The 24,937-nt window shown below is 37.9% G+C and overlaps 1 protein-coding gene and 1 long non-coding RNA gene across 17 annotated transcripts in view; one reads left to right on the top strand and one right to left on the bottom strand.

Moving 5' to 3' along the window:
• Nucleotides 1–5,668, top strand: part of LOC138763816 (uncharacterized) — a 99,778-nt gene extending 94,110 nt beyond the window's left edge. For 5 of the 10 annotated variants that reach the window (XR_011357835.1, XR_011357840.1, XR_011357844.1 and 2 more), the window contains one exon: nt 1,861–5,295. This is a non-coding gene — a long non-coding RNA (uncharacterized lncRNA). The other 5 variants (XR_011357837.1, XR_011357842.1, XR_011357838.1 and 2 more) reach the window with 5 other exon arrangements.
• A 6,848-nt stretch (nt 5,669–12,516) lies between these two features.
• Nucleotides 12,517–24,937, bottom strand: part of elavl4 (ELAV like neuron-specific RNA binding protein 4) — a 149,293-nt gene continuing 136,872 nt past the window's right edge. For 5 of the 7 annotated variants that reach the window (XM_069938580.1, XM_069938576.1, XM_069938579.1 and 2 more), the window contains exons 6-7: nt 15,953–15,991; nt 12,517–14,926 (exon numbers count right to left, since the gene is read on the bottom strand). In XM_069938580.1, coding sequence (XP_069794681.1) covers nt 14,599–14,926; nt 15,953–15,991 — 367 coding nt within the window. In that variant the 3' untranslated portion in view covers nt 12,517–14,598. Of the gene's footprint in view, nt 14,927–15,486; nt 15,772–15,952; nt 15,992–24,937 lie in introns of those variants that run through there. The other 2 variants (XM_069938581.1, XM_069938583.1) reach the window with 2 other exon arrangements.

Raw genomic sequence — 24,937 nt, 5'->3', positions numbered from 1 at the left:
TGGAATCTGTCATGGCCATTTTTCAACATGAGGACCAGAGTTGTGCCAATGAAAATCAAAGAAGCCAGTAGAGGTCTTCTTTGGAATATCAGTCCCTTTCTTCTTAATGATGTTGGTGTCAGCGGGAGGTAAGATGTATGGAACCTTGGTTTTCAAGAGATATCTGGTTAAGAAGAAGAAGAAGAACGGGACCATTAGAGGGTGCACAAAATCAGTGAACCGGTGCAGACTCGAAAGGCCAACATGGCCTGTTTCCGCTCCGTAAATGGTTATATAGTTATGCTCCAAACAGTTGATTTTGTAATCCAAAGGTTTGGGCCGTGTCTCTTACTGTTTTATTCTTGTTTTTCAGTCTCATAATGGCCTCTTTGATTTTCATTGGCTCAACTCTGGTCCTCACATTGTAAAATAGCAACTAAAGACTCAAAAGATGATCAAAAGTTTTTTTTTCGAAACTTTATTTATTAATTTTAACATAAGAAGAAAATAATTAATTCACATACAGAAAAAATACAAAATAAAGTAATACAAGTATAAAGTAACATAGTTAATACAATACCAATCTCGGCATGATCAAAAGTTTAGAATCAAGCCTAACTCTCTTATACCTGCACCAATGAAGCAATTAAACATATCTGAGTAATCACAAACACCAGTGAAGCCAAATGTTCCAAACTTTATGATACCCTGAAACGAGGGGTCAATGTATAATGTACAATGTATGCTTGGCTCATGATTACATGTCAATAGTAAGAAAAGTTGATAGATTCTTCAATGGATACGTAATCTATTGTGCCACATTACCCAAGTGTGGTGGAAATGAAATTTATAACATAACATAACAATTACAGCACGGAAACAGGCCATTAGGCCCTTCTAGTCCGCACCGAACCAAACACCCCTTTCTAGTCCCACCTCCCTGCACAATGCCCATAACCCTCCATCTTCTTCTCATCCATATACCTGTCCAACCTTTTCTTAAATAATACAATTGACTCCGCCGGCACTATTTCTCCCGGAAGATCATTCCACATGGCTACCACTCTCTGAGTAAAGAAGTTCCCCCTCATGTTACCTCTAAACCTCTGCCCCTTAATTCTTAACTCATGTCCTCTTGTTTTAATCTTTCCTCCTCTTAACGGAAATAGTCTATCCACATCCATTCTGTCTATCCCTTTCATAATCTTAAATACTTCTATCAAATCCCCTCTCAACCTTCTACGCTCCAAAGAATAAAGACCCAATCTGTCCAATCTCTCCCCATACTCCAGATGCTTAAACCCAGGCAACATTCTGGTAAACCTTCTCTGCACTCTCTCCACTCTGTTTATATCCTTCCTATAATTAGGCGACCAGAACTGCACACAGAACTCCAAATTAGGCCGCACCAACGTCTTATACAATCTCAACGTCACCTCCCAACTCCTATATTCCATGCAATGATTGATAAAGGCCAGCATACTAAAATCCTTCTTCACCACCCTATTCACGTGAGTTTCTACCTTCAGGGAACGATGTACCGTTACTCCTAAATCTTTCTGCTCTTCTGTATTCCTCAATGCTCTCCCATTTACCACGTATGTCCTATTCTGATTCTTCTTACCAAAATGAAGCACCTCACACTTATCAGCATTAAATTCCATCTGCCATTTTTCAGCCCACTTTTTTAAGCAGCCCAAATCCCTCTGCAATCCTTGAAAACCTCCCAGCAATAAACTTAGATAATTATCTGGACTGATTCACTGTAAATATTATAATGTTTATGCTTATGGGGATTAAATTCTGTTTGATGGAAAGTGAATCTGAGATAGTTGAACATTGTACTGAGGAGTGCAAGATATTCTGAATTCATTTCTACAGGAGATTCAATTCAGAGGCTGACAATCAGAACTTAAGAAAGAATTGTGAGACTATCAAATGAAAAGTTGACACATTAACAACTCTCAGTAACTCAGCATTCTGATGTTCAGGTACACTGCAAATAAGGAGAATGTAATAGGTAATGAGACGAATTATGTATTTTCCCTTGTACTTCGCTAATCTTTGGAGTTTGCCTGAACCTGCCAAGGTGTGGTAAAACTTGTCAAGGATCACAGAGTAGCACAACCTTAATATTTTTAAAAGGTGAGAAAATGTCAGAAATTTAGATATACAGCACAGAGAAGGCGGGGACGGGGTACTGAACTTTAAGATCAGCCATGATCTCGCTGAATGGCGGAGCAGGCTCGAAGGGTCGAATGACCTACTCCTGCTCCTATCTTCTATGTTTCTATGTTTCTATGTAACTGGTCCTTTTAGTCCACGAGTCTGGCCACTCAATTACACCCAATTGATTTATGACTCCTGAACGGTTTGAAGGGTGGGAGAAAACTGAAGTGCCTAGAGGAAACCCATGCAGACATGGGGAGAATGTACAACCTCCTTACAGATAATGCCAGATTCGAACCCCAGTCGCTGGTGCTATAATAGCATTGCGCTAACCACTAATATGTGTTGCCCTTATAAGTCATAAGAATCAGAAAGAATGTCAGGAATTACATTAATTTCAATTGGTTTTCTAAGGAAACACATAATTGGATAATGATTCATTGTAATTTCAGCCAGAGATTTGGTTTGTGAACATATTTAATATATTTGGGAAGGAATGAACATTACTTTCAGTGGTTTAGCTCAATGTGAAATTCTGTTCATTGTTGCTATTACAATTGTCATATGAGGCAGAGAAAATATACTTGCCTTCCTTCACATTTGTGGGCCTATCTCTTACATATTTTCGGCTTTCTAGAGGTCACTGTGTTTTGTTGATATCTTGAAATGTTTATCTTAAATGTTAAGAAACTTTATAATACATCTTTCCCTAAGCCTAATGAATCAGTTGTATTAAAACGTTCAATCTTGTATAGCATTTTAAAGGTCTTTTAACCTAGATTTAATTTCAAAACATTGAAGCAGTAATTAAGATTTAACTTGATACTGATTTTATTCAAGTTCAATGTGAACCAAAGTTGGGATTTGGAGGTTATACATCATCCCATGTGTCATTGGATACGTATAGAGGGCTATTTATTGTTCAAGATTGTAGAACAGCTGTTGGTAAGACAGGTTGGGAATGTAAGACCAGAGATGGAAAAATACTTGCTGTCCCTTTCAAAGACTGAGTTTGTGATTTACAAAAAAAAATGATGAGGTTCCTTTCACTAAATAGTTTTATTTAGATTGTGTGTTACACCATCAATACATTTACCACTATTACAAATCACTTAAACTACTTTCAGATTATTGAATTAATTGCACTTGCAGGTCCTTAAATGGTACTTGCTGTGTATGAACATTCTTCAGATAATTAACCTTAAGCCAAGCATTTTTTTGAGTCAATTAACTAGATTGATTCCTTCTCCATTTGTGATGATGGTTGTCCATACCTTTGTTTCTCTGTTAACCACTGGAGGTTTGGGACTATTGATCTATACTCTTCATCATCAGTTTCAAGGACCATTTTTTTCCCTGCCATTACCAAACTCCTTAATGAAATCCAAAACAGTTAGAATTATTTTTCCTTCGCTCTGTACCAACTGATCTCTGCACTATGCATCTTGTGGCACTATGTCTACTGATCTGCTTGCAAAACAACTGCTAACAATGGGGTGGCACAGTTGACTTAGCAGTTAGTGCCACATCTTTACAGTGCCAGGAATTGGAATCGGGGTTCAAGTCCCACACTGCATGTGAAGAGTTGGTTGTGTTAAGAGCCCAAAGGACCCCAAAACCCAGCAGCAATAGACATTCACCAAGACAAGTAGTTACTTAACAAAAGTTGTTTTAAATGATCTTTAAACACGGAAACAGAATCAAACTTTAACTTATCTCTTTTAACTTAACTAAACCCAACTTAAACCCCTTCTATTTCTAAGTGCACGTGTATGTGATGTGTGTGTAAATGTAAGAAAAGTTCTTTAGTTCACAGTTCAATCTCACTTCTCATTCTTCCAAGTTCACTGGTTGCAGGCAATTCTAATACTGTGCACAGAATTTAACATGTATGAAGTTCATCAGGCTTTGGTGCTCGAAAGGTAAATGTTTACTGCTCAGGAAGGTTCTCGTAGGGTTTGCAGAGAGAGATTTGTTGTTCCAGGATTTCCACAACTGAGGTACCACCATTAGTCACCTCAATGTCTCGCTGATGAAACTTTCCCCATCAGGGTTCTCCAGATGATAACCTCTTTCTTTCAGGCTATGACAGAATTCCTTTCTGTTTCATTTATTCCAAGAGAAACATCAGACAGATAGCACTTTCAGCCATCCGCCACTCTGGTGCTTGTTTCAGTTCCAACAAGCTTCTCCTGGCTTGTTTCAGCTGTCTGTCTGTCTGTCTGTCTCTCTCTCTCCAACTGCCAGAAAGCCCATGTGACTCTCTCACTTGCAAAACCTCGGACCTTCTCCAGCAAACAAGTCTTCTTGGTCAAGCTGTTGTCTTTAGGTAAACAAAAACCCAGGAGTGACCTTTCTGTGCACTCTGTCAAAACCCTTGCAAAGAGCTTTTAACAGCCAGAGCATCTCCTGCTTGTTGCTTTAATGACATCATTTTAATTAGCACCTACTTGTGAAATGTGCACAGCATTCTCCATAGTTTCTGTAAAGTTACTGAATATGAATTCTTCAATATTTCAAATAAGATCTGTTTTAAAATGTGTGTAAGTATGTAACCTACTCTAATTTTACCAATTTCTCCCAAATACATCTACAAATATTCTACTACAGTACATTCTCCTTGTGCCTGCGTTGGATTTCCTTGGAGTCTTTGGTTTTCTCCCACTGTTCTTAATATGCCGGGAGTGTAGGTTAAATTGGGCAGCATAGACTCGTGGTGTGAAATGGCCTGTTACCGTGCTGTAGGTCTAAATTTAAAATGAAGAAAAGAATCTTGGTGACAATCAACTTGAACCTTTCTTGTCTGGTTCCTTGTTGGCTCCATTGTTCTGAAATATTCATTTCAGGATTTACCAACCACACTATGTTTCTTCATTGTTATCTTACCATGTCCATTAGCTGCTGTAAGCAATTTTGTCTAGGATCAATCATTGGAGACCATTTTTTCAGTTTACAGTAGTTTCCACAAATTGGGAGCTCTTTTATGAAGTAACACAAAGCACAACATTTAAAGTCCCCATTAATTCTTCATTGCAACTCTTGCCTTGTAAGAATGTTATTTTGCTATTTAATCAACTTTGTCCTGAAGGATAATTCAATGGTGGCTTTTAAACATGCATTAAAGTATTTGGAAAAGGTGAAGTGTCTCCTTCTTTGTCAGTACTTTGATTATCTATGATGACTTGCTTCGACTTGAGGTGACTTAAGTGAAATCTACCCATCAAGAACTAGACAAGATCTACAATTCTACCACAGGTGAGGCATGTGTTTAATGACTTGGTGGTGGTGGTTTGCAGCTGATAAGTGCTGCTCTCTAATTTAACTGTTTATGCATTGTTTTCATGTGTTATCAGACCTTTGTTTTCTAGGTATGTAATACAAGACTTTCTTTCATAGTGAAGATGTCTGCAGTGGTATGGAGTGGAAGCACAATCAAGAAATTGTGGAAGAACAAACCTCAAGGACTTGCAGATATTCGTTAAAACAAGCAATGTCATGAATAAAGATGTTTCAAAGATGAGTCAAGTGAAAGATTTATGTTGGTCTTATTAAAATGAGGAAGCAAATGCCAACAGGTTAAAAATTTTGTTTAAATATTTGCTACACTAACAGTGAGCAGTAAAACTCAGAATTCTGCCTTCTGATTGTATTCCTTGGATGTTCATTGAGTGAAATTCCAAAGCTTTCATTAACATGGGATTACATTTAGTATGCCCATGTGGAATACATATTCCAGGGTACAAGCATAACTATGGGCATGATGTTATTGTTTGTTGGGGAGGCATCAATTTTTAAATACATTTTTTTTGGAGGCTAAAAATGTTGGTCCTTTGCCTTCTTATTCTGCTTCTTTATCTCCAAGTTCCCAAGAATGGTTACATTGTAGTGTTCACGCTACACGGGCATGGAGAATGACATGTACACTAAAGCCTTGAAGTCATGACTGGTTTATTGCACTGGCCATCGTGTTTATATGGGCCCCAGGTGCTGATGTTAGGGCACCGCATCATTGGAGTGCTAACCTGGGATTGGCTGGCATTCCCACTACAGTTCACTGTCTTCCCTCTGTGCAGGAGGTCACCTGGGACAATGACCGGAGTCACCAACCAGGTTTGCACAGTTGCTGCATTCGTTGGCCATTTTGTGGACATGGGCCTCTACAATATAAGCCACACTAAATTTGTGTGATTTAGTGGGTTATTTGCTCTTGTTCCATCACAATTGTGATGTGGTTCAATATGAATGCTAATCTTTAGGATCAGGCGTTTACTGTCATGTGGTCTTCAGCTTTAAAAGTGACAAAGTTGCCAATACTACTGTAGTATAGAGAGTGTGGTGCCATGGATTGGCATTTTGCAAATATGGTTCCACTGTTTAAAAAGGGCTCAAGGTGTAGGTCCAGCAATTATCGGCCAGTAAATTTGACATCGGTGGTGGGTAAACGTATGGAAGGTATTCTTAGGGATAGTATGTATAAGTATCTGGATGGGCAGGGATTGATCAGGGACACCCAACATAGGTTTGTGAAGGGTAGGTTAGGCTTGACAAATCTTGTTGAATTTTTTGAGGAAGTGACTAGAAAGGTTGATGAAGGTGGAGCAGTGGATGTGGTCTATTTGGATTTCAGTAAGGTTTTTGATAAGTTTCCACATGGAAGGTTGGTGAGGAAGGTTCAGTCACTAGGGATAGATGTTGATGTAGTCAGATGGCTTCAACAGTGGCTAGAAGATAGGCACCAGAGTCATGGTGGACAACTGTCTTTCAGGATGGAGGCCAGTGATGAGCAGTGTGCCTCAGGGATTGGTGGTGGGTCCTTTGTTGTTTGTTATTTACATTAATGATTTGGATGATGGAGTGGTAAATTGGGTGAGTAAATATGCAGAAAATACAAAAATAGGGGAGTTGTGGTTAGTGAGGAGGGTTTTTGTGGACTGCAGGATTTTTACATCTTAGAAGAGTGGGCTGAAAGGTGGCAGATGGAGTTTAATGTCGATAAGTGTGGAGTGCTTCATTTTGGGAAGAATAATCAAAACAGGACATATACAGTGAAGGGGAGGACATTGAGGAATGCACAGGAATAGAGATTTTGGAATTCCAATGGTTCATCGTTATTTGAAGATGGAGTCTCATGTAGATAGGGTGGTGAAGCAGGCTTTTGGTATGCTGGCCTTTATAAATCATAGCATAGAATATAGGAGCTGGGAGGTGATGTTGAGACTGTTAAAGAGGCCAAGTTTGGAATATTGTGTGCAGTTCTGGTCTCCAAATTATAGGAAGGATATCAATAAGGTAGAGAGGGCGCAGAGAAGATTTACTAAAATGTTGCCTGGATTGCAGTATCTAGAATACAAAGAAAGATTGAGTTTGGGTCTTTATTCATTGGAGCATAGAAGGTTATGGGGAGATTTGATAGTGATATTTAAAATTATGAGGGGGATAGACAGAGTAGACGTGAATAGGCTCTTCCCCTTGAGGGTAGGTGAGTTAAGGGTTAGAGGGCAAAAGTTTAGAAGTAACATGAGAGTGGTGGCTGAGTGGAATGAAAGAGGTGGGTGCAGCAGGGTCAATTTTGTCATTTAAAAGAAGATTGGATAAGTGCATGGATGTGAGGGGATTGGAAGGTTATGGACAGGGAGCAGGTAGGTGGGACTAGAGGAGATCACTTAAATTGGTATGGACTAGAGGGGCTGAGATAGCCTGTTTCAGTACTGTAATTGTTATATGGTTATATTTATGGCAGATTTTGTATAAGGGATTGAAATGTACAATGTAACAATTTATTTGGGAGAGCATTTTGTATGCCAGTGATCTTTAAATTGTAGAGTTCTTCCCATCAGTATGTTTGTTGCGGGTCCATTCTCTAAGATCCTAGAAGCCTCGGCCAGAAATCAGCTGAACCCTTCTTTTACTATTTTGTCAAAATTACGTTAGTATGTAATGTACCTTTTAATTGGACTGACATAACTTTGTGGATTGGCACATTTGTTTTATAATGTTAGTCGTCCCTGTTCTTTGTTCTGGATAACCCCAGATAGCATTCACTTTAAGCATATTTTTCTTTTTCCATTTGGCAGTGCTGCATTGTGATAAGTCAAAAAACTTCAGAATAAAAACCCTGTCAGATTTCTCTTTCTTGGAGAGGCATTGCATCTTTGCCAGGTCCTGCCTCCTGACAACCCCAATGAGATCATAATTTTGACATTTAGAAGAAGACTGAGTGCAATTAACAGCTGCAATGGCGTTGCTCAGAATCTGGTGCAGTGCTATAATTTTTTTTTAACCATCTGGCTATCCTCTACTTACTTTAAACTTACAATGAAAAGCTTATTTATATTTTATACCACCTGGCTATCTTCTACTTTGAACTTGAAAAGATACTACAAAATCCAAAATGATGTATCACTTTGAATATTTATTCATTTTTCATATCTGAAATCTATATTTGAAATGATAATTAATTTTAATTAAAGTGGCAACATAGTTGCATTGGGTAGTGAGGGAAGGCATTTGGTATACTTCAAATGGCTGAAGCATTGAGATAAAAGCTGGAATGTCATGTTGTAGCTGTGTAAAACATTTTATTTTGTACAGTTTTACCTCACTGCAGGTAATATGTGAAAGCAATAGATAAAGTGCAGGAGATTCACTAGGAAGGAACAATGTACTTGTAAGGAGATTGGAAAGTTACATTTCTTGTATTATTGTAAATACTTCTATTAATTTAAATGTAAACTAACAAAAATAGCAAACATTGTGTGGTGAACTGTTTTATCCCTGATTACCTGGTTCTGCCCCTTCCTGTGACTGTACCTGTAGCCCCTTCCTCTTTTGATCTTGAATAAAACCTCTAACACCATGACCCTTCCCAAAAAGCCCTGGTCATGGCACAGGATGAAGTCCCTATCTATTGTGAATAAAAGCCTATAGATCAGTGACTCAGTCTCAGCCTGTTAAGTTATTTACTGAGCGTCAATTTTATTCACTTTTTTTTGTTTTCATCACCAATGATAGAGCAACTCCTGAAACCCGAAAAACTGGAGAATGATCCAGTCGCCTGCTGCCTCAGATGCTGTTTTGAGGTCTTCCTACAAAACTCAGCTGGCATCATGGCCACTGACACAATCAGACTGCATCTTCTCCCGGGTCAGTCCCCAAATGCTCCCAATAACCAGGGAAGTACGTGAAAGCAATGGATATACTCAAGGGACAATGACGGGAGAAAGTTAATGAATTATAGGCTAGGCACATGCTGGCCACCTGCAGACAGCGAATCGGGTGATGAGTTCCTCTGAGCCCTGTGGGGACTCGCACGGTGTGCAACTGACCAAAATATGGAGGACATGATCAAAAGCTCTTCATAAGCCATTTTCTCAAGGAGCCCAATATTATGAAAAGTCATGAGAAACAAAAGAATGGCATGTTTATTGTGGATCAGCGTCATCAGTATTAATTTGTGGATTAAAATTCCACTTAAGTAAAATTGCTCAGACTAATACTTCAGTATAATTCTGAGGGTTTCACTCTGGGGATCAGGTCTCCCTTTATGAGCAGTGATGTTGTTCTTCAATACCTTGGGCTAATATTTATCAATCAACAGCACTAAAATAAAGTTACCTGTATTATGCTGTTTGCCAGAGCCTGCTAAACAGAAATTATGTGCTGCCCATTCTTTAAAGACAAATTTATTTGCTGAAATACTCTTTTGAACACATTTAAGCTGTGAAAGGTGCTTAGTAGCACATTTATGCTTATTTCACTCAAATTGGAGTAGTTCTTTTAATTAAAAAATTATTATTCCTGGTTCACATGTATGAGATTATTTTCCCAGATATCTTAATTTTTCTTCTGTGGTTAACATCAGTTATAAGTGTGCAACTGCTGAGTTGTACATAAAAGCAGCAAACACTAGAAATAGCAGCATGTTGATCAGTGTCCGTGGAAGGGAAAGAGTGTTAATGGTTCAAATCATCAAACTTTGTCAGATGCTGACCGAGCTACTGAGTGTTTCAACCATTTATTTTGGAGCCAGGGTCACACAACTTGGAAAGGGGATTTTCTGATCAACTCATTCATGCTGACCAGACATTGGTTTTATTTCATGTTTCATACATTTGGAGTTCTTTTTATTCCATAGTATGGTACCATAAAATTTTAACTATTTGAACTTTATTGTGTCAACTAATTCTGGATGTCATCACTTCCCTAAACAAGTTCACTTTTCTGTCAAATCACAGAACAGAACATTGTTGAATGCTTGAATCATTGCTTTGTTCAGCAGGCCCAGATTTCTGTCTGTGGTGCCAAAACTGTAGGAAATTATGTTATTACTTTATAATTCTAAAAAAAATGCTTATACACTGCACAGTAAAACTCTGGTAATCCACTATTCAGCCATCAGGAAATTCTGATGGAATCAGCATATAGCTCACCAGGTAAATATTTGCCACATTCCTTCACTCCCTTTCCACACAAATGGTTCTGGTTCTTGTGCAGCCTATCCATTTGCCAGGGCCCCTCCTTCTATGATTTATTGCAATCACAAGTACTCCCTTTAAACTTACCTGATTCACTGAACTACAACTGGATTCAAATGCAAATTTAGAAGTGCTGCCCATTCTGCAAGCTTTGTTGTTTTCAAGGCAATACCAGGAACTAATAAGAATTTAAGGTATTTATGAATTAGTCTTGCTTGAAATACTCAAATGTTATGTTTTGTTTCATGAGGTTCTTACATTGTTAATGGCATACTATAACATAACTATTGCCGAGCAAATTCTTTAACCTTGACTGAAGTAATTTATGCATGTTGGTTCAAATTCCTTAAATACTTCAAAATAAGCTATTTCTCAATTTATGAAAGTGATGAATTCCAAAAAATACATTTTGTTCAGCGATTTAAATTTGGTTGGAATGCCTATTGGGTATTTTGGTACAATGCATTCCTTTTTGCAGAGGAAAAGATGTCTTTGATTTATGAAGCTAGATATCCCAAATAGTCAATGGTAAAAGGTGAAAATTTGTAAATCAAATGTTCACAAATTGAGCAATTACTGTACAAGCAATTTTAAAGTATTTTAACTTTTAAAATATATCCTTTCACTTTCTACTTTATGCATGTTCCATTCTTTTGTTTTGGATTGTGAAAGTTTTGAAAATAATAGTTAAGAGTTGTGCTTTTTTATTCATTGGCGTATTTCAGTTTTTCAAGGCAGTTATCATGAAGAATTGGTCTCTGCTCACGTGCATGGACTGCTCTTTCCATGGACATCAAGCTCACCTTGACTCTCAACTTTCATGCTGTCCTGCCAAATGCCTTCATCAGATTTTATCAGTATTTTTCAATCAACACAGCATTCACGAAGAGATCAATTCATTTACAATAAATCTCTGATGATCCTTTGATATTTGAAAATAACTATGAGATACAGAATGATTAAAAAGAGCTGCAGGATGAGCATCCATGAGAAAGTCTCAGCAAAACCACCAGGTGCATTTTCCTGTAGAGAAGGGTGGCATTGACTGCAATGGCTACAAGAGATAAAGAGGTTTTATCACACTTGTCAATTCCCCAGTTCCTCTATCACCATCTACACCGAGGCCAATTAACTTAACATCTAGCACTACTTGGGATAGGAAAGAACTCAGTCTTTCAGTATCCATAGGAGACAAAGATATATTGCAAACATTTCAGGATGGGGAAGAAACCAGAGCAGTTGGTGGAAACCCACACGATCACAGGGAGACTGTGCACACTGCATCCAGATAGTGTTAAACTTTATGTCACACTGCACCTTTCATGAGGTGCCTAATTATAGTTGTCAATCCAGATAAAATCTCTACACTTCAATCTTTAATCCCACCAGTTCCCCAGTATTCAAATGAGATTCTAGATGTCAGCTGTACCATGTTTTCCCAGTGATGAGAAATTTTATATCCCTTCGCATTAAGTTGGAAGCTATTCCCCTCTTCCTTAATGCCTTGCTCTCTTCCACTTTTTCTGGTGCCTTGTGCACAGATGCTATGTTAAATTGAGTCTGCTCCAGTCAGAAATTGTATGGGGTCAGTTTTAGAAGACTGTCTAAACAATTGTGTCCTTTTGTCCAATTTCATGAACTTTTATGAGACATCCATGGGTGAATTCCAAGGCACACAATTTTTAAAGTATCCCATGGGCTCGACTGGAGTGAATGATCCCAGGTAACTTTATCTTTAATTTTCTTTTTTTACTCCTCAGACCAATTCAGTCCTACAATGAGAGCCATCTACATAGCATATGGAAAATACCCCAGGACTTTTGAAAATCCAAAGATCTAACAGTGAAATGACTCAAGACCTCAAGAAATATGGCAACTGGAACACAGTACTCTGCACACGTCAGTTTATTGTTTGACATTGAGTACGAATAATTCAACACAACAGTTTATGAAAAAACATTTACAGCTGTATTCAGAAATTATCTAAATTAGCTATACTAACATTAAGTCATTCATAATTAATGACATTTTACTGCCTGGTCCTAGAAATATTTTAAGTCAACAAACACATAGTAGAGAAAATTTTACATGCCTTCCCCACTAATGCTTGATAAGTACAGCAAACTCTCCCAGCAATTGAGCTCAATCACAGCAGTTGGTAATATAATATAATCCCTGAATACTGTTGAGGATTCTGTTAAAAGTTTAGTTTAGCATTTTTAAAGTAATACATTATATGCTTGCACACTTGCTCATTGTAAGTCCATCTTCAACATATTTCCTCTCCATGCAGTTAGTGGGTTTAGCATTGAAAAATGCACAAAATAAGCCCATTAAACCATAACAACAATACAAATAAGACAACTTTATTAAAAAGGTTATTAACAAGACAAAAGCCATAGCAAATTTAACTATCGACTATATTATGCATAGCAAGTTACTTTTCTAGTATCCAGGGAAGAGCATGACCATTTCACTCTGACAAGCACAACATACTAAAATTATCAGTGCACTGGACAAAAGAGCAGACTCCTTTGGCCATTTTGTTCCCTAAGCTCTCTGCATAATAGAAAATAAAAGCAATTTGTCCATCCTAATATTAAGAAAAAATATTCACAACCAACATGACAATATATTAAACGATATTTTGTATTTCTGCACTAGTAAATATTTAGATACTTCAGTTTCACAGTATCATTTGGAACCATTTTACCATTGTAATAAAACAACCAAATTCTTACAACTCGTAACTCAAATCAAATGTTATGTATGTATGTTTGAAACAGACGCAAAGGTAAGAAGCACACTTCTATTGGATAAAACAACAAGCTAAATTTGGTTTGGCAATATGCAGCAAGTCACCAACAAATGACTGATAAAATGAAACATGCCAATTATATGCTGTTTCCCAAAATGGAATATTAAAGGCTGAAATGGAATCAAAATTGTCAACAAATTCAAACACAAACAAATAACCCAGCACGAGTAAAACAAGAATTGTTCCCATTTTTATTTGGAGTCAAGTTATGTAATCTCATTAGCACCTACCGACTGTTTCAAGGAAGTTTTGGCATTTATTTAGGAGAAAATAAGCAACAATTTTATGATCTTGCCTGTTAGATGACTTAAAAAAAAGTCTACCAACTAATCTCATTGCTTTTGGGTTTTGACTATGGGGAACGGTGTGCCGAGGGAGATGACTCCCTGCTGTTTTGTTATGAAAGATAGGAATACAGTATTCTGCTTTTTTCTCATCGTTCAGAAAAACAATCTACAGTCCAAATTTAAACATACATCTTGATCCTAAAAAGTATCAGTACAGTATGAATGTGACAAAATTGTCCTTTTCCCCTGTATAAGTCAGTCAAAATATTCATTTTCAAATCCAGAACCTGTAAAAATTCCTTTTATTTTAAAATATAAAAATAGATATTTTGAAACCCATTTTCAGCAAAGAGACCAACTCTTTGGCAACATTGTTTAAGTTTTGTCATCAGGTACCCCTTTCCCAACCAGGTAATATTTTATGTTTACATGATACAAAGAAAAGAGAATAACTAAAACATCTGCAAAAGTGAAGCAGCAGATCTGTTTCTTAGAATAATAGTTGGTGGGGTTGCTGTTTTAGTTATCAATTTAGATGTATTACTTTTTATAAATTTTGTAAAAATTTCAATTTTTCTTCAATTTTTAAAATTGTGAAGGGGCAACTTAAAAAGTTCCCCCTTTAAAGATGGCAGAAAAGATAGCAGGCTGGGTAAAAATCCTGCACATTTTATCTATGTATATTTTGAACAACAATAGCTATGAAAGAACATTCAATGCATCAAAGTTTTCTAGCATTATAAAATAATTTCCTGCTTCATCACAGAATATTTTATGTTGGTACTCAGGCAACAATGGCTTATGAAGTCCATTTTCAATGTAAGCCTTTTGAAGTTCCATTTGTTCTTGAATGTGACACTAAATTTGTACTTCAAGATTTGTGGGTTTTGTTGGTTTTAAATGATACTTGCAGAACTCTATCACCCAAGCGATATCCATTCAGGCTTGCAATTGCCATGGCTGCCTCATCATAGTTTGTCATGGTGACAAACCCAAATCCCTTGCACTTGTTTGTGTTAAAATCACGAATGACCTTGACATTATTTACAGCTCCAAATGGTCCAAAAAGCTGCCAGAGAACACTTTCATCTGAGTCAGGAGAGAGGTTGTAGACGAAGATACACCAACCTGTTCCAGTATGTCCAGGAATATTCATTCCAACAAGACTGGTCATACCATCAATTGTGATGGGTGAAAATCTGTCAAAATCAATTGCTACTTTGAGATAAAAATCAAGCTATATTAGATACATTTTAAAATGGAAACTGAAAAAAATTTCAAGACATTTCTGGTTAAGATTCATTATAGTAATTGCTAGATGTTTATACAATTTATTTTAACCCATTATTCATATTTTTGCATTTATTTAAAAAATGTTTATAATTCAATTTTAAGATTTGATGCAAATTTTGGAAATTCTTTACAAATTAGCAATAATGAAAATTATTTGTTGAGGCTTCAAACTCAGTTTTTACATACACAAGTATTTACCTTGAAGTGTGTGGATATTATCTACACAAGTTATTGAAATTATGCACATACAATTGTCTAAATTAGTTTTAAATTAATCAATGTCTTTCTCCAATACTTTTTCCCCCCATTATATACACATACACACACACAAATCTTGTTTAAAACAAAGCCCTCAATCAAGCCTTAAAATTCATAATTCTGTGTTTGAAGCTGCAGCAAACCATAAAGCAATTTAATCTTATTAATAAAATAGAAAAAAATTACAGGGAGACAATGAATTGTAAAAACTCCAAACATAATGATAGAGGTGCATACAGCATTCTTTATCAATTGAAGATTGAATGAAAATTCTAATACTGTATATCCAATAAGCAATTATCTTTTAAAATAGATAAATGAATTTGTAGATTCATGCCTGTTTGCTTCTCAGTGATTTCAAGGCATGGAATTACTTGGTTATTTTTCCCCATTATGGTCCAACCAACAACAGTGACCAATCTACTTACTGATCAGTCTTTTTGGTTCTACTTCTTTTGCAGCTGTTGCACCTGAATCAACTAAATTGAACAACCTGCAAATTAAAGAAGTGTGCAAACAAGAGTTATGGGTCTTTTTAAAAAATTAACCAAAATAATTGAACTCTGAAACAAAAGTTTAACATGCTGGTGGAAAGAAATTAAAATGTTAGTCAAAATAAATGAGCAACATCTGTGCCAACATGGACATCTGGCAGTCTGTGGAGTTCTAATTACCTCTTTACACCATAGGCCATATTAAGCAAATTGTCCAGCCTGAAAAGAGAAGGAGTCCTTGGGTTAATGTTTCACAGATGGGAGTTCCTTCAATGGAACACCTGCTAAATTTTCCAGATTGAGCAAGTGATCTAAAACTACCAAAGCATTTAATCTGGTAACCATTCATGACCCAGTCAGATTTTCAAATTGGATCAGTTAGGACAATTCTTTAATTGTTATAAATTGCATTAAATTCCTGAATACTAAATATATTTGTAATTATACAATAAAAACAAACACTTCCATAAGAATAGAATCTAGTACTTAAATGATAAATGGCTGTCATGAAGATATACATTTCTAAGTAATAGTTTGATTTTTAAATCATCATATAAGTAACAGGTAGGCTGCTCGCTTAAAACAAATTTTCTCCAAAAAAAACTTTTAATGAGACTATATAAACACTGGGACCACAATGTAATTAGAACCTCCAAACCATATGGACTTACAACAGAATTTCCATCTTCTAGTTTGCTTTGTGATTTTATGTAGATAAATTTCTCCTCTTTCAATTATAACGCTAATTGTTCCCTAAGAAAGGTACCAGCCCATTTTTCAGAAAAAAAAACCCTGCTAACTCCCACCCCACTTCAGAACATTGTAGATGAAAGACACTTTAATTTTTCAAACATCCCCTTGCCTGCAGAGGGCAGCTTATAGGAGGCCATAGTCTGTGTTGATGATGTGCAGGGCAAGAGTTATTTTCTAGAATATGTTCAGTGAAAATGTTCAGGATGATGCTGAAAGTTGACATAATTGTTTACATTTTGTAACTGCCTCTTTTCAGCTATTAAGGGGTATGTCTCCAATTCTTCAGTATGCAGTCCATTAAGGGGCATAAGCAAATAAAAAAAATATCAAGGGCTTGGGACATATACTTTCGACAATTTTCATGTTTCTTGAAACAAAAAAAATAGGAGCAGGAGTAGGTCATTTGGACCTTCCTAGTCTGTTCTATCACTGAATATAATCATTTATTGTGCACAGTTCTGGTTATCCAGCTATAGGAAAAATATAATTAAGCTGATAAAGGTGGAGAAAAGATGCACAAGACTGTTTGGCTTGAAGTCTAGGAGAGGCTTGATAAACTGGGATCTTCCCCCTACCCTCTATAAAAGTGGTTCCTTACATTACTTTTGAGCAACTGTTAATTCACTGATCATATTGAGGACATAAAATATTGCAAAAATTAGTGTGAAGTTAGAAGATTGGGTAGTTTTTAAAAACCAGCAGAAGGCAACTAAAAAGCAATAAAAAAAGAAAAGATGAAATATGAAGGTAAGTTAGCCAAAAAAGAGATACAGGTTTTTTTTTAGATAAATAAAGAGTAAAAGAGAGGCAAGAGCAGACATTGGAGAAGAAGTAAAGGGGAACAAAGTCATGGTAGATGAACTAAGTATTTTACATCAATCGTCACCAGTTACATGCTTGAAATTCGAGAGTCGGGGGTGGGGGGTGCAGTAGTGAGTGTAGTCCCTATTACTAAGGAAGCTGAAAGGTCTTAAGGTGGATAAGTCACCTGGATAGACTACACCCTAGTGTTTTGAAAGAGGCAGTTGAGCTTGTGGTGGGATTAGTAGTGGTCTTTCAAAAATTGCTAGAGTCAACAATAGTTCCAGAAGATTGGCAAATTGCAAGCAAATGTCCCTCCATTCTTTTTGCAGGGAGCAAGGCAAAATACAGGAAATTGAGGGTCAGCTAGCCTGACTTCATTGGTAGGTATTTTAGAGTTTTGGGGTACTTTATGAAATCTGTTGGAATTCTTGTTACAAGCAGGAAGGAGAGTCAGTGGATGTTGTTTTCTTGGATTTTCAAAAGGCCTTTGACAAGGTGCCATGTTGTATGTTTTAAATTTGGATGTTGGAATTTGAATTTTTAAAATTTAGATGTACAGCACCATAATGGGTCTTTTTGTCCCAAGAACCTGTACCTTCTAAATACACCAATTAACCTACAACCCCCGCAAGTTTTGAAAGATGGAGGGAAATCGGTGCACCAGGAGGAAATAATTTAAGTTTGTGAAATAATTTAACTTCCACATTAAAGATATGCTGACAATGTAGACCCAAACTTGCTGTAAATTCAGACTGCAGAATGAAATGCTAAATGTAATAATTTTTAATTTACACCATGATTCCTTTCATTCATTTCTTCCTTAAAAGGCAAATGAAGGTTAATTACTACTTTTCAAATGCCTAAATTGACTGCTTATCTCAAGCACTAAACAGTCTGATTTTGCTGAAGCTTAGACCTCATATTGTGTGAACTCTGGGTTCTCAATCCACCTGGAAACCACTCCAGCATGGTTGCTGTTGGGACAGTCTGATCCAGCTGACCTCAAGATTCTGCAGTACATTCAAAGGGGTTTCATTGCATTCACTTTTCATTCAGAGAGCAGACTGAATGTGATAACTTATGTGACAAATTATAAGTCCAATTCCAATCAGTAAATTCATGATTATCAGCCTAAATGGGAGATGGTTGAATTACCAATAATATTTCTGTGAAAGTTTGGCCTGACCTGCTCCTAAAATTGTTCATTCTGCAAAGTAAATTGCAATACTAACACCATGTAAGATGGGATTGCCTCATTCGCTGTAAGCTGGCTTGTCTATCCTATCACAGAGCTGAAAAACCCCTGCAACTAGCACGGTGCATGATATAACTGGTTTTGACAGGCTAGACCCTCCTCAAAAGAACAGATGAAAACTTTTGCCCTTTGATCCTAGACTATCCTGACAATACTACTTGTTGCTGTTCACTCATGCCACATGTTTCATCAGAGGTAAATTCTTCCATCCTACTCACTAACTCATATTGAGTGCCAATGTTTATGTTTGAGAGGGATTGAGTATATAACAAGTCATTCTCAAGTGGAATGTAATCCTTTTGAGTTTTCTTTTGCAGGAAGCTCTTACTGTTAGAGGGTCCTAGAGGAAAGAGAAGAGGGATGAAAGTTAGAATGGAATTCTTAGAATGGTCATAAGTGGCTAGAAATTGTGAAGTTCGCTTAATATTACTGAATTGAATGAAGGGTGGCGAAGACTATAAATACATATTGCTCAAATAAGCAATTATTTGGCATTCCTAATCCCTGTAGCTGTGCCTGGGGCATTAATCTCCAGCACACCCTGACACCCTGCTTTGTTTGAGCAATAGGCTGTGTGCTTTTTCTCTGGGTCTTCTCTTTTGGATTAAATGTGGCGATCCCTGTAAGAAAGGGAGTGCAAATGTTATTAACAATTGAAATGTTAAGTGGATAGGGTGAATCTGTAGAGCTGGTGAAAGAGCAGATGGGTCTGCAGATTTCCCAGGCTTACATTGGGAAATGTGTCTCTTATATATGCTTCTTGCAATGGCTTCATTAAACTGAGCAAACTAAGTGGATACTTAAACTTGATTTTATAATAGTTACACAATCCTTTATCTGGAACCCTTGGGGGACAGTGTTCCGAATTTTGGATTTTTCTGGATTTCGCAAAACCAGATTTAAGCCCACCCGAATTGTGCTGCTATATCCACCCCCACCCCCTTCCAGTCATGCTGCCGTCTACCCCCCAGCCCTCCTTGCGCTGCTGGTCTCTCATCCGCCCGACTCACGCTGTTGGTCTCCCCCCCCCCCACCTGACGTGCTGCCGGTCTTCTCCCTCCCCCCTCCGACTCGCACTGCCAGTCTCTCCCTTTCACCCACCTGACTCGTGCTGCCGTCTTTCTCCCCACCTGCCGGATCTTGGAGCTTTCTGGATTTTAGATGTCCGGATAAAGGATTGTGTACCTGTATTAGTTTAAAAGTCCTTACTTTTTTTTAAAGTGTGTGTGTGTGTGTGTGTGTGTTATTTTGATTTCAGATATTTTAATAACTTCATTTTAAAACAATTTTTAGATTTTCATTTGACCTTGAATGATTTTTGAATATCAATAAACATTAAATAAGATTGACATGTTTGACAGGAAGCAAGTCTCGAGGATATAATCTCATTAGTTGCAAAAGCTGCAGATACATTTGTGCTGGGAGGTACCGTGTACTGTGCTACAGCTTGCTTAAATTTTGAGATGGGAAACACATTAGAAAAAAAATCCATGTTCTCTGCGCAATGATCTGGGGCCAGTGGAACATCTGGCTATTGTGTGGAATTTGATCCAAGGAGAAAGTGCTACATGGAGTTGTTGGCTAAATACATAATATAATTGAGCAAGTTCTCATTGGAATGAGAAGGGAGGTACATAGATTGGGAAATTAATGAGAAAAATCTTGCAAATGTTCACTAGTCTATGAGAAGCAGTTGTTGATGTTTCGGTTCTCACGGACTTCAATTATGAATTAAGATTTTGGGAACAATAATGGAACACTAATGTCTGTAGACACTGTGATTGTAGTAAATACACAGACCTAGTAGGTCTCACAGCGTCCAAAGGAGGTAGATACATTGTTGTCCAGATTGTGGATCTAGATGACAAGCTACGCTGGTCCCAGCACCGATCCCTGCAGCACACCACTAGTCACAGGCCTCCAGTCTGAGAAGCTATTGTCCACGGCTACTCACTGGCTTCTCCCACACAGCCAATGTTTTTGAATATTTTAATATGAGATTTCACATCCAAAGTACAGAGTACCTATGGATAGATGTTAAAATTCTCAAAGATACACTCCACTTAAAATCACCAATGCCTGAAGAGGGCGCACAAAATCAGTGAACCGGTGCGGACTCGAAAGGCCAACATGGCCTGTTTCCGCACCGTAAATAGTTCTATGGTTATGGTTATATATTACCGACATTTCGGACCTGAGCTCTCTTTCAAGGTATGAGAAAAAGCAGGCAGCACCTGAATAAAAGAAATGGCAGGGGGAGGAGTACAGACTAATAGACAAAAAGTAATAATAATGGATCTGGAGAAGAGGCCAGGAGAAAGGAAAGGTGAGAATTTATAGGGAGATGGGGAGGGTGGCTCTGTGAATGCAAAGCTGGGGAAAAGGAGACTGAGGGAAAAGGGAAGAAAGAAACAGAGCTACAGGAAAGGAAACATGAAATAATGGAAATTGGAGAAGTGGGTGATAATACCATCCGATTGGAGGGTGCCCAATTGGAATACAAGATGTTGTTTTTCCAATTTGTGGGTGGTTTCAATCTGGCAGTGCACGAGACTATGGACAGATGTTGACAAGGGAATGGGGCGGGGAACTGAAATAGGTGGCCACTGAGAGATCTCTGCTATTGCAGTGGACAGAGCAAAGGTGCTCAACAAAGTGATCTCCCACTCTGCGTCCAGTCTTTCCATTGTAGAGGAGACTGCAACCGGATGGAATAGATGACTCCTCCAAATTCACAAGGGGGTGACTGATGGAAAGGGAGATGTGGACGAGGGAGTCATGGAGGGAAAAGTCCCTGTGGAAGGCGGAAAGGGGAAAAGGTGTCTGGGGACGGGATCATAAAGTAAGTGGCGGAAATGGCCGAGGATATGTTGGACGTAGAATCCAGTGGAGTGGTAGGTGAGGACAAGGGGAATACTCTCCTTGTTACGCTTGGGGGCAGAGGGAGCCAGGACAGATGTGTGAGTAATGGAGGGTGAAGGCTGAGTTGATAGTAGTAGAGGAGAAGCCATGTCGATTGAAGAAGGGTATCTCAACGATCTGGCATGGAAAACCTTGTCCTGGGAGAAAATGCGACATATACAGTAGAATTAAGAGAAAGGAATGGAATCGTTACAGGGGATAGGGTTTGAAGACGTGTAACCAAATTAGTTGTGGGAGTTGATATGTTTGTTGAAAATGCCTGTTGAGAGTTTGTCTCCCAAGATGGACCAAGTGAATCTGAGGTCAGGTTAGAAATTGGAAGCAAAGTGGACAACAGCTTATCATGGGTGCATGAGGCAGCATGATAGTCATTGATGTGGCAGAAGAGTTGAGGGGCCTTGCCTGTGTAGGCTTGTAGCATGGTCTGCTCCACATAGCCCACAAAAAGGCAGGCTAGAGCTAGGACTCACGTGGTATTCATGGCTACCTGTTTGACTTGGAGAAAGTGGGAGGTTATTGAGGTTGAGGATAAGTTCTGCCAGCCAGAGGAGGATGTGATGGCGGGGGTGTGGTTTGGTCTATTGTCGAGGAAAAGGGTGTTCAGGTTTACTGGAGAGTTAGCTAGAGGTGCTCCAACAGTTACCTGCCTTCTTGAAAACCCTGGACAGAAGTCCAGTTCATGCTGAAATTTTTCACCTGGCCATTTTCTTGCAATTTAAATAATCATTGGTGTGCCTACATGTAATTATGCTACACTCAAAGGTGGGATGGCTATTTTTCATGGAGCTAGGAAGTCATATTCAAATATGGGGTTGGTTCAAGCTGAAAGTATCATGGGCCTCTCCCTTTGCTGCACATTTAAAATGCTTAAAGGCCAGATCTAAAGTAATTGTGTAGTGTTTATGATTCATACCACCACTATATCAGAGGAAAATATGAATGATTTTAGAGCTAATAGATCTTAAAATTAGACATTGTTTTTTTGCGACAAGGTTCTGAATTGAAGGAAATAGTTTTATTTCAATCAATTATTCTGATTTGTTGAACATTTTACTCAATTTTCTTTTGCAAAGAGGCACCATGATAAATTACTTCCATTGACACATTAGAAACAGTCTTCAAATTAACATATAAATATACAGAGCTAAAATTTAAACTGTACACAAGTTATTTCTTCAGAGCGATGACATTCTTAAAGCAACTTCAAAAATAACATGCATTTATGTATTTCCTTTACCACTGAAACACTAAATGTAAATAGGTAGAGGCAAATGCCAAGCGAAAGAAAATATGCAAGTGAACAACAGCTGTTGTGATCAAACAGCTTTTTTAAAAAAAGTCTTAAAGGAACTGTGGGCGATCGTTCAAGATCATGGGGTTAGAGATTCACTGATTGAGCTGATGATGGGAGCATGAGGTGGTGGTGGAGTAAATGGGCAAAATATTAACAATGAACTGGAGCAGCTTCCCAGGAAGTTAAGGAGATGTGATTGCTTTTGCAGCAGCCTTATTCATTCATTAAATGGTTTTAATTTAGTTAGAGGCTCCTGGCTAATTAGGGATAGCAGGCAACCCACATGCATCAATTTCAGCTTGGTTATTTTATAGTTGATGTGTTTGTTAGATGATTATACTGTGAAAATACTGGCTGGGGTTGTCTTCAAATTAAAGCAATCCCTTGTTAAATATTATGCTTGGGATAATACTGGAATCAGGGTCATAACCTTTTCTGGTTCTGGGATGAAATAGGTCGTCAATAACTTGTAAAGGCAAGTGAAATGGCTGCAAGGATCTTTGGGGAAAATGACATAATACCACCAGGAAAGTGAAGTACAGAGACCTAAATGCTGAGGTTCACTCCACTATTTTGTCATTCTTCAGCAGCGCACCACTCCTCAAAACAACATCAGCTTCCATGTGTGGAAATCTGTCTCTGCTCCTATTCACATTGCTATCTATCTTATTCAACCTCAACTTTTTGAGAAGTCATATGGTTGCTCAGAGTCACGTCAGCAGATGGCCTATGTAACATCAATTCAAGCAAATGACCATTGGTCTTGCACCCTGGGGTCTTTTTCAATTTCTTGTAGAAGACATGGAGAGGAGGTCCTCCAGCTAAGGAGTTGGCCTTGCAGTTAGCCTAGGATTTGGAATACACCTTCATTGGAGATTGGCACAGAGGCCTTACAGTTACCTAGTGCTGGAATTCTAACATTTGTACACAAATATCACTCTTCTGCACTGGGTATCAACAGTGAGTGAAAAGAGATTATGTTTATAATTTTAAAAAATAAGCATTCTTATCATCAGACTTCTAATTCATGTCTCCAGTTACTTTCTAAGCTTCACCCATCTTGAGAGATGCAAACATGGAAGATGTTGGGCAAAATCTCTTCAGGAGAAATCACTCAATGGATTCAACACTGGTAGATTTAGGCTTTCTCTCAATGAACACAGATCTATTGGGGTGATGCTGGTAAAACAATGGCTGGGGTTCCACATGGTGCCTTGCGCATCACAAGTAAGCAGGAACAGATGGTGTAGTGGGAAGAGAGCTTGTAAGAGTTTTTTTTTAAATATACATTTTAAGTAGTTATGTGTAATTGGAGATGTGTGTGTCTAAGAGAGATATAACTGTTGAACAGCAGGATACTACTGAAACAGTAGTAAACAAGAGGTGCTGATAGGTGCACCAATCACACAGTGCTTTCTTGCAAGAATCATGGAGTCCACATTGATTACAATGACTGGTTGTGGAAATAGTAGGTGAGCATGCAGGCCACTTCATTTTTAGAATTAAAGTTGTGCAAATACAGGCAACTCCCATATTATAACAGTTAGGATATTGGAAATTTGCCCTTGTGGAATTCACAAATCACTTCAAAAAACATGACATCTGGAAAAAAAAATGTTTTTCATAAAATGAATGTATGAATTTTTTTATTTTCAGCTTGCATTTCTTTGGATATGCACAGATGATGTGGCTTCGTGTTATCAAAATAATCATGTAGTTTTCTGGGAAATTAAGCATGCACAAATTGCCTGTATAGTAAACACTGGTATGATTTTTTAGTATGTGGGATCATAATCTGCAGAAAGCAAGAACCAGGAGAGCAAATGGAATAGGCAAAAAAAATTAAAACAAAATTTTAGGTCTGCGTTCAAGATTCAAATTATTGTCATGGAATAAAAACAATGTCATTATACAAAATTGCCTTTGTCTGCTGCCATCAGCAGAAATTGACTAAAGTGCTTTACGGTCAAAGAAAGGGAAGCAAAAGAGAGTTCCCTCCAGAGTCACCAAGAGTCCATGTATTCACCTCCAGTGCTTCTGCAGCCTCCACAGCCAGACAGATTCCACTCCAAACCATCAGCAACTGGGCTCCAGATCTGAATCTCCAATACGATTAGGAACCCTCCAGCCCCTCTTG

The sequence above is a fragment of the Narcine bancroftii genome, chromosome 5, assembly GCF_036971445.1.
Source record: "Narcine bancroftii isolate sNarBan1 chromosome 5, sNarBan1.hap1, whole genome shotgun sequence".
Taxonomy (NCBI): Eukaryota; Metazoa; Chordata; class Chondrichthyes; order Torpediniformes; family Narcinidae; genus Narcine; species Narcine bancroftii.
This window is presented reverse-complemented; position numbering and strand designations above follow the sequence as displayed.